Below are 14183 nucleotides of genomic sequence, written 5' to 3' on the forward strand. Positions count from 1 at the left end.
ATGAGGGAGAAAAATGATGATATACAGATAATGCAAATCCATGTTTCAAAAATCAGTTTTATCTTTAATTGTTACATTCCAAAGGCAATATACGAAAGTTAGTCATCTAGCAACCGTATACCTCTTAAGAGAGATGAGTACAGAATCACAGATAAAAAAATACACCTAACTCCCAAGATGACAGGTGCTAGAGAAAGTATGTGCCTTACACCATCAATCCAGACAAATGCAGAAAGATTTTTATAATAAATATTTCATCATATACTAACTCCTGAGACTTTACCCATGAAGAGAAAGGGAAAAAGATTCTTTTTTAAAGAGATATCATACACATACAATATATTAAGCTATTAAAGCAAAATAGAACAAAATGCCAACACCATCTTGATATGCACTGCATTTGAGTTATCTACATCACAGTACTTTAAGTATGCAGCTGAAAGAGTCAGTGTCCATTTAAGCTTTGCCTTAAATCTGCAAAGATCACTTGACATACAAGCATCTTGGAAGTACGAGTGCAAGAAACCAAATGATGAATACAGTCAACCAGGATTTCATTCCCCGACGTGAAACTACACTGCATGATTTACATTTCCAGTACCTAGCATTAGTCAGCAGAAAATCCAAGTATATTTACAAAAGGTCTTTACATAAAGTGATTAGTGAGTTGTAATTACTGTGTTCCCAGGTACTTTTTAACCACATAAATAGTAGAGAGAAATATATAGTTAAAAACCACCATAAAGTCACAACTGTAAATAAGGTACCACAGTGGCAACCCAAGATATCTTAGAGTTTGTTTTCTTTTCAGTTTTGTTAGTAAAAGCCATTTGAAAATGTAAAGATTTTAGCTTTTGGTTAACTAACCTTTTTAAGTTGCTTCCACTCCAGTACATTCCTTCAAAGTTCATATAATTTTTTCTTTATTTTTTTTAAATCAATAACAAACCATTCAAGAAAACCCTTCTGAATTGGCAGGATCAGGAAGACGCAAGTCAGCTCTTTCAATTAGTCCACTTTACTTCCCTGGAGTTGTTTTACTGAGACACAATTAACTCAGCACAACATGACGGTCAAAGACAGATTTGCGTTGCTCTTGGACCTGTAACTTCCAACGCTGCTGCGCATACTCCACTTTGTTCAATACATTGGCGCGGCTCCGAGAACGAGCCAGCACATCATGTGCATTTGCAAAAGGCTGGTGATCCTGGAACGCCAAAAATCATTAGTTAGATCTCAACTCCACCAAGCAATTACAGTAGTCTTTTTTGTTGTTACATTCCAAAGGATGCGGGGGTTTTGGGGGATGGTTGGTTTTTAAGGTAAACAAGCTGTTTCAATGAGCTGGTCAGAATTATGACCAAGTAAGTTTTTGAATAGTTAGAACTGTACTTCAGTTTCTCATTCAAAGTAACTTCCACAGGTTTCCCAAATAGACCAAACTTCATTGTACTGTCAAACAATTATCTGCTGCCCAGACATCATGGTGAGCTGTAAGATCAGAACCACAGTCTTGCATCCATTAGCAGCTGATGGGACAGAAGCCTAGAACAGAACCAGGCACTGGGAGCCTCCTGTTATTGTCATGAATGCACTTCACTTTAAAACTGAATTAAAGAGCCAGTTCTCTGCCAGCTCATAGCCATTTACCATCAGGCAGTTCAGGATGTTCACACCCAGCTTCTATATAAAACCAACATACTCTGATGTTTACCAAACTAAACCTATTGTACTGAGCTGTCTAAAAGCAAAGTGTCAATACAGCTGTCTAAGTGACAGAGCTCAACAATAACTGAGTGCTTGTTTAATATTTACTCTGTTTTCTAATAGTACCTGCAAAGCTTTATTTTTGTCTAGTAAATATAACCAAATTATAAACAGTAGGAGTTGGAACTGAACTTTCTATTTGGCTATCGAACTGTTTTGGACAAAGTCATGTTGCTAGAGCTATGGCAGAAAGCATCATATATACAATGCATAATGAAAAAAAACATAATTATGTCCTGTATTAAATAACCATATTTTTGCATGTCTACACTTCATGTTCCCTTTCTGTTGCCCCCAGAACACTTTTGAAGACATTTATATTAATGGATACCTTATTTGTGACATGACTGTGTAGAGTAGCTCAACAATAATTCTTAGTAGTACAGAGATTATCATTAATGATACCCAGTGTAGGGATGCCTACAAGTCCCAAAGCCACACGTGAGCCTCATTGGGCTAAGAAATATGCTAATAGCGAACAAGAGACAATGTCCGACCCAAATAGCTATAATCTCACTATAAAGAATTATGCAGTTGGATATACCTAGAATGGAAAGTTAACAGGTGACAAATCACTTAATTCAGAAGGAAACAAAATCACACCAGCAACACATTTCTACCATAAAATATATGCTGGAAGGGACAGCACAGGACAAGCTAGATGGTACTGGCTTTCCTGATAAACAACAATCTCAGCTCAAAGGTCAGCTACTGCCAATTTCTATGCAGACAACATGGGGAAAAAAGAATTTAAGAGGAAAGAGGTCTACAGAAGCAGCTTACGTTCATGACTTGTCACTGCCATCAATGGGCAACGAGAAAGAACAAACTTACTGGCTTGAAATTCAGCAACAAAATCAATGCATATGGTATTTCCAAACTGCGACAAGGATCAATACCTCAAGAACTTGCAAGAGGGAAGGCAAGGATGGAGATAAGCCATGAGAGACCTTAAATAATTTCATGTTCACTGTCACAGAAGGAACATAAATGGGAAAGGAGCAACATGAACTAAGCAATGACCTAAAATGCATTTTGTTCCAAGCAGTACTGCAGCTATAAGCACTAGTGACTCCACCAGCACAAGTAAGGGTCACAGTAACAGTTACAGCAAAACATGAAATTGGTTAAGATGGATCCAGAATTTAAGGTAAATTCATTCCGCAGTTAACTTGAGCTCTGCCATGGGACTTATTTCACTTCTTCCACCTACAATCAGAAGATTCTAACCCAGATTTGAGTTTATATAATTTATATAAGGTATAAAATAAATATCATTTGTCTGAGGTATAGCATACAGCACAAGTTCATTTAATTCAAGTAGGAAACTGCCCCATTTGCTATAAGAATGTAGCCAGAACAAGGGTCATTCAAATCCCTCCTTTCAAAAACAAGACAAAACAACCACTCACCAATAGCCTCCTGGAACTGTCTGGCAAAGTCTTAAGATGTCAATACAAAGACATTTGGAATATGACTTAGTGTAATACACAAGGAAGTGCAGAAACAGCGGGACACAATAGCAATAGTATACCTCTGTCTGAAGAGCCTTCATTCCAGACAATGTTAACTCAAACTTGGGTAACGATCAAATATTTTTGTTGTGAAGTCAAGGTAAATAAAGAATGCACAACTCATAAAAAGTATTATCTAAGAAAATGCTTGATTTTGAAAACTTAATATACCCCCCTGCAGAACAGAAACACCTTTTTAAGTCAAGGTGGCTGATGTGGTCACTATTGACGAAAAAAACAGTAGAACTAAAGAATATGCTTTTCCTCCGTTTACTAGCAATGACAGTTGTCACACCAAAAAAACCCTGGAGAAACTGAGTGCAAGTCACATTAAAATCTGCAGATATAGAGCATAACAGAGCATAGCATTTACCCCTTCTGATACCTTCAGATCTATGAAGCCACTGAAGCAACAGGTAGTCAGAACTACAGGGCTTCTAAACAGATTTTAAAAGTGTTGCCATCATAATTTTGTTTCACCAAGAACAAACTTCTTTATTTCTTCCTGTTAACCTCCTATTTATTTGAAGGAATGGTGAATATATTCTTAATGATTCTATTGTAAGACATTCATGTTGTAAATCTTTTTGACTAGCTCTCATTTACTTCAACAGTAATAAAGTGCTCATGTCTGCTGAAATGCTTAGGTTAAGCAGATGGCAATCCTCCTGTTTCATACTCTGGGTTTGGCTTCAGAAATTCTTTCTAAGGTTATGCCACACCTGAAGCATACTTTATCGGTAAAAGCAACACTGCTTGAGGGCTCAATATAGAAAGCACATTGATGCTGAGATTTCAGAATTGTTTTATCAGTTTGTGTGGTTCAACACTGACACTTTACCACCAATCCAGCTGCTACTTCAGCAAACTTTCCTCACATTACTTTATAGCGATACTTCTCCGAGGCATGCAGATTCATCAGTTCAGATGCACACAGATTCATCAGATGCAGAGCCATAGTCCGTATTTTTATACTATTCTAAGTCCTCCTTCAATAAACAGATTACTTACTCCCACCAACCAGTACTCCTTATCCACGCTCATCAGGTACTAAAGTGTCTCACTCTTTCCAATACAAGGTTCTGTAAGGTCTTACATTCCCTTCCTGTAATGGTACTGAAGACACTTTTTATTAGAAGTCAAAAACACTGTTGGAGATTGGGAAGGCCAGTAATGACAGGAAACCAAGTCACTAACGGACTACTCCCCTTTTCCTCCCAGAAAAGGCTGTTCTGATCCGTTGGAATATACTATCACATTCTGGTTTCTAGCTGTAATACTCAGAAATTATTTCAGCATCAATCACTATTTTACTTAATTATAATAATTTCTTCTTGAACTTTTAGCATCAACAAATTCAAATTGGAGCAATAGAAGATGCAACCCCTCTACTTCCTTTTTGCAGACAGAAATCTAAGCAGTAAACAATCTGCATAAATGTAGTCACTAGTAAGACTGTATGGACCATTAACACTTAAGAAGCTGTACCTCCTATATATGTGTACCTCCATTCCTACTTTGTTTCTTCTCTGAGAAAACAAACTATGTCTAGAGCCGGAATAACTGAAGCAGTCCTCATCCTACTACTTTGTAGCCCAGCAAAAAATGAAAGAGTGGCTTCGCAGAAGTCATTCACAGCTTTACTTTCCTCCCCCTTCAAGAAAAGCATTCACACTCCCTGGCAAAAAAAGCTGCTCATCCCAAATAGTTATTGAACAACCAACCATCCCAATCCTTAGGTTAACTGAAGTACACAAGCACTCTGGTGAACTCACCCCAATGTCTTCATCACTTTGTATGAGCTGTGAATGTCCAAAGAGACGCCTCTTCAGTATAGGTTCCACCAGTGTAAGGTACACCATGTACAGAAGAAGTAGGCCCAAAATAGACAGGTATATGATGATTGTAACCTACACAATGCAAGCACAGTTTATGCCAGAATTGTGACATTACTACCCACATCTCTTGGCAGGCAGCAAGGACCAGAAGAAGAGTACATGCAAAGCTTGTGATGAGCCTGTCAATCTTTGCTAGTGTCACCAGATGACTTAAAACCCACGAACAGAGAAAAAACACCAAACCACAACCTGGTATTAAAAGGGTTTGGGCCAGATAGATGTTAGCTTGAAACAGTTTCTCTTAGTGAGGCTTTGCTAAAAGTCTTATGCTATCCCTCTTAAAACAACTTGGTGTTACAAATCTCACTCAACCAAGACAACTGTTCAGTTTGGCCATTAAAGTGGAATGACAAAATTTGGGGGTTCCTGCATGGTCTCCATTCTCTAGCATAGATTTGTATTCAAACAGACATTAAGAAAAATGGGACAGCAAAAAGAAATACCAAATTTCTAGAAGACCAAAAAAAGGAGTCTGTGTTATAAAAGAAGAAAAGATGCATTGTACAATCTATTCATCCCAGCCTAGGGCTCAATGGCTCCAATAGGATAAGAATGTGAAGAATACAGAAATCATCTTTTAGAGCAAACATGGACAATTTTGCTCTTTTTAGCTTGCCAACATACAAAGAAAATTTTTAGTAAGCAAGTAAGACAGCTGAATAATGAGAGGCCCTCTAAAATAATAACAAAAATGTAAAGTCCAAAGCTTGACAAAATGCCCTAGAACGCTCACAATTTCAACAAGGTGTACAGCTTAATGTCAGAAGTGGAGATCTTCAATAAAGGATCTCAAGCCCTCTTCTTCAGCTATTGTTTGATCTTATTGTTACTACTCAAGATAAACTGTGAACACCTATCATGAAAAAAAGTTAAATCTTAGGCTGCTTTAGAAAAATTTTCCCTTTAAAAAGAGTATTGCCCTAAAAGAAAACAGACATACTTACTAACCAGTTGAAGTATTTAATATATGCCAACAGAATTACATTGTATACCTTAATTGTGACAGAGCTTCTCTCTTCATATTTGCATTCACAACGTAAACAGTATGCTTCTACATCAGGTCCAGGGACAGGCATAGGCTCAACCACATGAAGACAATCGCTGAAGAAAAACAGAAACTACTCAGTCAGTTCTGAGCTGGTTTTAGCTTACATGTTCCACTATGCATGCAGACCCCAGCTGCATGAGCTGAGAAGACACCTTTGCTTAAGTTCAGCTGTTCTAAATTATTGGTATCCAAGATTTTTAAAAAAATAAATAATAACAACATAAATCAATACTCCACAATTATTTTACTTAAACAAGAAATTCAGCTATTTACAAGCTGCTAAACAAGTTTTAAGACCTTTCTAACTCAATAGAAAGTTTTCATTTTTCAGTGGAAGTATTAAAGCTGTTAGCATAACAAGTCCAAGGACTTGAATCCCAACACAAATGCATCATCTGACACTGACATTGTGGATGAAAGTAAATTCTAGCTATACACTTCTTTTTTCGTCGTACTCAAAAGAGCCTTTTTCTATCCTTCCACTATCTGACGGGAGATCAACCTCTCTTCGGTGTTCATGAACAGAAGTTCTTTTTTCTTGCCATCACAAGTTACAGGCATTAAAGAAAAAAAAGAAGTCAGATGGGTTGTTTCTCTAGGCAACAAGATAGTGAACAAATAGCATTCAGTTTGCAGCACTGGACTCAGATGCAAAAACATAATTTGACTTAAAAGGATTACAAAAATGTAAGTCGGTCCCATGCCAAAAAGCGTGGCTGACAATCTTAGAGGCACTCTATACCACAGCATTAAAATCCAGCTACCATGAGACAACTGCTTCCACCAATAACTTACGTAATTTTGGTCTTTTTGCTGACTCAGGTAGGATGTTCAGAATTCATACCCCAGGGTCCCTACAGAGCACTGACACAACAAAAATCATGTTTCACCTTTATCCAGGTTAACTCAATGTTAGCACAGTCAGAAGCAGGTAATGGAACAAAATGCCTGAAGTGACAGCAGCAGCCTAGGATTCAACACTCTACTGGGCTAGACTACAACACTGCAAACACATGGCCAGACACCAACTCATCTCTTCTGTTTTCTTTGTATTTCGTCTTTGTAACTAAAACTATTGAGTGTCAAGTCACATCCTCTGGAGGGGAGTGGAAGGCTTATTTGTTTCATTTATTTGAAAGTAGAATTACATTCTCCTCTGTAGAGGAGTGCAGCATTCAAGCTATAAAATAAAAAATACATGCAAGTTATAATCTACACAATTTCTGTTCATATGATTGAAAGCTTGCATCAATATGCTGGACAAGTATAGTAGAAAGCTTGTATGTAGCTTAAGTACAGTAGTAAGTCTGTTACTATGAATATATCAAATATTAACATCAGCACTCTCTTTTTCTCTCCAGTTCAGTGTTTCAAGTTGCTAAGAAGTGTAAAATGTATCAGAACCTTAGAATTCTGATGATGTGTTTCCTTGGACTGCAATTCCATGGGAACTTTAGAGAAAAATGTAGAAAAGGCTGATCCTTTTCTAAACAATTTTCCCACTCAACTGCCTCTACATTACCACCTTCTCCCTTGCGCCCACAGCAACAGGACCAAGGAAGCAGTTCTTCCAAAGCAAGCTAGGCTAGTCAGAAGGGCAGCTTCTGCACAGATTTCCAGTTCATTCAGCTTGTAGACAGGGTGTCCTCCCTCCCTCCTTCCACATCCATGACTACCACTGCCGTCAGCCTCTGTACACCAATACTTTCAAAGTACAAAATACCAACGCTTTCCAAGTGGGTTATTTAACCCTGTAGGTGCTTTGGCTCAGGCATCACTATGCTTGCCTAGTGCATTGTCCATCAGGATGGGACTGCCTGCAATAGTTCCTGACCTCAGTCCAGAAGGGTGAATGCTTTAATTGGTGTCAAAGCACCCCAGCCCATATTGACGTTAGCATAGCACACTGTTTGCCAGTCTGAAGCCAGAGAACAGACCACTACAAGTGAAAGAAGCCACGGTTTAAGCCCAGCTGGCAACTAAGCACCACAAAGCCACTTGCTCACTCCTCCCCCGCAGGTGGGATGGCAAGGAGAATCGGAAGAAAAAGGTGAAACCTCGTGGGCTGAGATAAGGACAGTTTAACAGGACAACACAAGGAGAGAAGTCAAAATAACAATAGTACTAATAAAAGAATGTATAAAGCGAGTGATGCACAACGTAATTGCTCACCATCTGGAACTCAATGCTCAGCCCATTCCCAAGCTGTGATCCCTCCTCCCCCCTGGCCAACTCCCCCAGTTATATACTGAGCATGAGGTCATATGGTATCGATTATCTCCTTGGCTAGTTCAGGTCAACTGTCCTGGCTGTGCACCCTCCCAGCTTCTTGTGAAAATTAACTCTATCCCAGCCAAACCCAGGACAAAGAACTGAAACATCTAAATAAGAGTATCATGACACACCGTACAGGTTCAACATTAAAAAATAAATTTTCATTTTATGTCTGGACAAGCCTGCAGTAAGTGGTCATTATACTGTACATAATTCATAAAGACACTAAAAATTGATCTGGCTCTTGTCGCATGAGTAACTGATCTAAATACCTAAAGGATGGTGTACATCACTCAGTTCTATTCAATAACAAGCCACTTGCACTGATGCAGAAGCCAAAGTATGGCACTAAACTTGTCTATTTTATTGTACATAAACCAGCAATCAAGTCTTTTAGAAGTTGCAAGAAGACATCTCAAACAGAAGATAAGAGTCATAAAATGTTCCCAGATGGTCACTTAAGAAACGTTCTCAACAAAATGAGATTTAAGATAGGAAAATAGATTTTTGAAATTCTGTATGCATCAGTATCTGTCACCATAAAATTAGTCAAGCTTTTAAAGATAATTTTTCCTTCAATCAGTACCAATATTGATTTAAAGGGAAACAGGGTCTTGTCTGCTAGTAAGGCACAGGGTAAGCAGTACCCACTGAAAAAAAAATAAAAATCCATTTTTTCTCCCTCTCTGGCTGCAGTTCTGAGGAACAGATATCTGCAGAAACAATAGTCTCTAAATGATATTACAGGTTTCAAGAGTAGAGAAAGAGGAGACAATAGTCCCGAGTCCTAGTTCCATGGCTGTGCTCCCTTGCCTTTACGTCATTTCAAATCACTGAATTCAAATTACAACACCCTCTTCCCTTCTACTACTTCTAAGTCTAAATAAATAAATAAATAAACATGCAAGCAAGCAAACCAAAACAGAAGACAGAGCAAAAACTATGAATTTCAAGCCTTGTCCCTTGCTAGAGCTGACTTCTGGAGCACTTTTAAAAGAAAAGTTCCAGTAAGTTATGCAAGAGATGTAATTTCTCCTGGCATCACCACAGGAGACTCACATATAATCACTGTTGAATGAGTCTTTAACTAGTAAGACTCATTATAATTTTTTACACCACACACACACACTCACCAGTCTTTCTGTGAAACATTTTTGTTGTAAATATGGCCCGAATGGTCTTTGTAAGGAGGGCAGATGCATTTACATCGGACATCCTCAGAATTCTGTAAAGTAAAGAACATGCTTAGGACAAATTATCATCAGTAACCATAGCCGCATACAGAAAGCACTCTTCACGTAATACATGAAATATTTAACACAAACTACTTCCAAGTATCTTTGAATAGTCTTACTCAGCACTTCCTTCAAGTTTAAGAACAACCTTTCAAAATTAATAAGCAAGCAGAGCAATTTGTCAAGTAAGACTATTATTTTAGATAGCGAGCACATTCTTCACAAAAAAAATCTGGAGTTTAAGCTCACTTTTCTTTTTAAGAAATAACACACATTCAGAAGTTATTGATGTTGGTATACTCAACTATTCAATTTGAAGACAACTGTATAACACAAACATAGTGATGAGCTTAAAACAATGAAAAATTATTAACCCCAAATGGAAGCTGGCAAAGAAACCTCTGTGGGTAATTCTGTCATCCCTGACCACAACAGAAATGATCCTGTAAGGAAAACTATTACAGGGACTAGTACAACCTATGGTCCTCTTCTCTTAAACAGCAGCAGGATATTGTAAGGTAGAGAAAAAAGGTACAAAAAAAAGTACAAAACCGGAATTCCAAACAAAGGCAAAGTAAATGTGAAAAGTGACGGAAACTTGTAAAAGCCAGTTTTAGAGAAACAAGTTAAAATTTGCATAACCAACAAGAGGCACTGCAGATAGAAGTGAGGAAAATGAACTGTTATGGACAGTGAGAAAGAAGTAGCACCAAAAAATTAACACTTAGACCACTACTGGGGAAAATGGATTTTCAGAAAAAGATCACTTTGTGTAGTATATTAAAATAGGATAATTCCTTCCTTTCCCAAATTGCACAAGAACTGAAAACCCTATGGAGAGAACAGAGATGGCCAGCAAGGGGTTACAGGCGGAAGCATTCTCAAACCCAAAGCAGAGTAACTTATTTGAGCAAATAATAAGAGACAGAGAATAAACATGGCTTATCTAAAGTTAGAGACAATTTCTAAATTGTAAAATTACAAAAGAACATCTTAAGAAGTATTGGTAATAAACTTCTACGCTGAGCAATCAGGTCAGAGTAACACTAAGTGGGTATAGGTCAGCTGGAAAATCTTGACTGCACAATATACCAAGTAACTTCTGGTCTCGCCCTAGAAAAGTCAAATAGCTGATTATCATTAAAAAGGAGACGATTCAGATACTATGACAACAGGAAAGACTTTTACTACCAGGAGACACGATGTTCTCAGCCGGTCACAGAGACGCTAAGGTTACAGTCGCAAACATTAACCGGGACGGAGCGACAGCAGAGTGCCTGCGGGCACTCGGCCCCGGTCAGGCCGGCAGCGGGAGCCGGCAGAGCCCCGCGGGACCACCGAGAAGAGCTTGCTCAGAAAGCGGAGCACCGCGCCGCAGACCCCGACCCCAGCGCACCCCCCCCAACGGCGGCTTCCCTCCAGCAAGGCCTTCGCAGCGAACATGGGACTGTCGCGTCCGCTCTCGCCTGACAGCGTCCCCGGGCACCACGTCAAAACCCCGCAGACTGCTCCGAACGGGAGGCCGCCGCAGACTCCGGCCACGCCGGGCCCAAGTGACCGCCCCCCCCCTCCCCGCTCCTCCCGGCTGCCCCACGGGAGCCGCCGCCCGCTCCCGGAGACCGCGGGGCAGTACCCGGCCGAAACCACCGGCCGCGGCCTCCCCCTAAAGCAGGCCGGGGCCCCGCTGCCGGGAAGGGCCCCGCTGCCGGGAAGGGCCCCGCTCACCTTGGCCTCGGCACCCAGCCCCGCCAAAGCGGCCAGCGCCAGCAGCGAGGTGAGGCGCGCCCAGCCCCCGCAGCGGGCCGCCATGTCGGGCCCTGACCGCTTATCGCCGCCGCGCCGCCGGCCCCCCAGCGCCCGCCGCCATCACTTCCGCCTTCCGCCGGCCTCACGTGAGGCGCTCGTCCGGCCGCGACGGCGTCCCCCGCGGGAACCGCGGCGCCGCCGAGCGGTTCCGGGCCAAGAGGCCGGGGCCGGGGCCCCCGCGGGATCGGCGCCCCGCGGGACCCGCTGCCCCGCCAGGCCCGGCGGGCAGGGCCGCGGCAGGCCTGCGATGCCGCCGCACCGGCACTGCGGCCCGACCCCCCGCGGGGCGGCGCGGGGCGCGGGCGGGCCCGCCGTGCGCGTTACCCGCCTGCCCCCACGGCCCGAACGGCTCGGCCCCCGGAGCCGTAAGGTGGCGAGGAGCGCTCGGGGGAAAGCGGAGGAGGCGGTCTGCGAATAGCGGAGCCTTTTCCTCCAGCGAGCGCTCGCTCACTGGGGGCGAGTTTTCCGCAGAAAAGCGCCCAAGTACTGAAATGGCTTAAAAGCGGCGGCAGGCGGTCCGGTTCTTCCATGACTGAACCTACGGCGGCAGCTTCTGTAACTCGTGGTACATCCCACAGACAGCCAGAGGGACGGGCGGGTGGGTCGCTGGGACACCGCCGCCGGGCCCCGGCACCGACCCCCGTGTGCGGCGGGGAGGGTAACGACGCCCGCCGATCCCGCCCGGCGAGAGGCAGCGCGTCCGCCGCGGTGCCTGCGGGCCTGGCAGAGGGAGCGGGTCCCAGGCTCCCCCGAGTCGGGTAGGGGCCCCAAGCCCCCCCCCCCCCCCACGCCCCCCGGCTCGACCCCAGCCGGGGAAACCGCTCGGGCTCGTTTCAGCTTCTCTGAGACGCTTCACGGAGGAACGGCGGGCTGCGGGACCCGGCCCGTTCATTCCCACCCCTCTTTTTTATACCTTGTGGCCTCCTTCTATCCCTTTTCTAGCCTGGACTGCTAAGTAGCCACACCGTGCACTGTCAAAAGCTCTGCTCTGTTCCCTCTCTCCTTCCCCAGCCCCTAGTAAGTAGCTGTAGTCCAATAGGAACTAAAATAATCCCTTAGATATAGTATACTTTTCGGTTGTGCTATTACCCTTTTAGTACAGTGAGTTGTGCAATACTAGCGGTGCACTAGGCATCTCCATAAAGGAGCTTGAGTTACTATGGAAACACGAAACACCTTTATTTAAAATTCGGGGAAAATCGCCAGCGGAGCATAATGAGCGTACATCAGGTTTCAGCCTTAGCCAAACAATTTGTCTGTTTAATGACTGTATCTGCAATGAAAGTGTTTTGAAGCGTGAAGGTGGCTCTGTGTCTTCCTCACCACCCACGCTCATAGTCTGCAATGGGCGAATCAACTGCTGAGCTGAAAAACATGCTGAATAGTTAGAAAAACATGGATTGGGTTTTGAGCTGAAGTAAATAATGTGCAGTTTCAGAGGCATCACTGCACTTGGAACACCTCAGTGTAGGAAAAGATTGCTAATAGATAATCTGAGAGGCTAATTTTTCTAACACACTCAAAGAGGTCTAATACACAGGTAGTAAATGCACTTCTTTTTTTAGATGACTGGAACGGCCTTTGGGACCTTCAAGCCCCGTGTTGGAGCTTCTTCAAATCTGGGGACACCAAAAAAAGGAAACGGGAGCCTGTAAGCCACAGGCTTTTCTTGCTGCAAGTGGTAAAGATTACTTCCTCTAGAAGATGAGTCCGTTCTTCCCCTTGAAAACAGTTAAGCAGTGATTTAGTAAGCGAAACTGCTGGATGAATTATAAAGAAAAAAGTACTGGAAGTTTTTATCTTAACATTTAGATTTTTTCAGGGTTTTTTTAAATTTGTCAGCACACGAGTATCAGAAGCAATACTGTTGAACTACAGTTTAAAAAAAAAAGTTTAAAAATGTAAAGAAAAGGTGATTTTAAGAAAAAAGTTGATTAAACGAGTGCCCTGACCAAAACTGCTCTTCAGCTATCTAATCTTCCAGAAGGGCTGAAGGTGAGTTTCATCTTCAAGAGAGCTCGCGAAGGTTTATCTGTGGAGTCTGAGCTTTAGTGGCATGCAGGCTGCTCCCTGCACTGCTAACTCGGTCCTTACTGGACCAACCCTCTTCAGGTTAATGGAGCTGAGCTCTCACATCTATTTTGCTTTTTTAAAATAACTTAGAATGTGCTTTAATAACAAGATTTGCTTCAAAAGTTGCAGCTATGCGTTGGCCTCTTTAACCTAAACCTTGCATTTTGCTATCCATGCACAGTGTTGAATTAGAAGTGAGCTTTTTACAGTTCTGTAGCTGCTGTCATATTTGTCTCCATCATCAATAGTCACACAGCTAGTCCCCCTGAGAGCTGCTGGCAGTCCCGTTGATCATTCAAAGGCTCTGTTTCTGAGGCTCTGGGGAGGGTCAAATCCTGGTCCCACCCTGGGCACAGACGGCGTGAGCTGTGGGGCACAGCAAATCCCCCTGGGCCATTAGAGCACAGCCTGAGCAGGGCTTTCGGGAGCAAAAGGCAAGACTGTGCAATGAAGGCACAGCACAAGTGGTGCATCCCTGGGTGTAATAGGCGGGGGGGGAGGGAGCCACTCCAGGGGCATATCTTTTCTGCTCAGTCATCTTATAAAAATAGCTTATAAAGAGCTTCAT

General features: G+C 42.5%; 1 protein-coding gene across 1 annotated transcript; it reads right to left on the bottom strand.

The window, feature by feature from the left end:
- Window positions 1–39: 39 nt before the first annotated feature.
- TMEM9B (TMEM9 domain family member B) lies at window positions 40–11644 on the bottom strand. Its single transcript, XM_069803801.1, has 5 exons — window positions 11462–11644; window positions 9635–9726; window positions 6172–6280; window positions 5057–5191; window positions 40–1207 (listed from the first exon to the last, which is right to left on the bottom strand). The coding sequence occupies exons 1-5, from the start codon at window positions 11543–11545 to the stop codon at window positions 1052–1054; spliced, it is 576 nt and encodes a 191-aa protein (XP_069659902.1). The 5' UTR covers window positions 11546–11644; the 3' UTR covers window positions 40–1051.
- Between the last annotated feature and the right edge of the window lie 2539 nt (window positions 11645–14183).

Source organism: Haliaeetus albicilla, chromosome 16 (genome assembly GCF_947461875.1).
Source record: "Haliaeetus albicilla chromosome 16, bHalAlb1.1, whole genome shotgun sequence".
Taxonomy (NCBI): Eukaryota; Metazoa; Chordata; class Aves; order Accipitriformes; family Accipitridae; genus Haliaeetus; species Haliaeetus albicilla.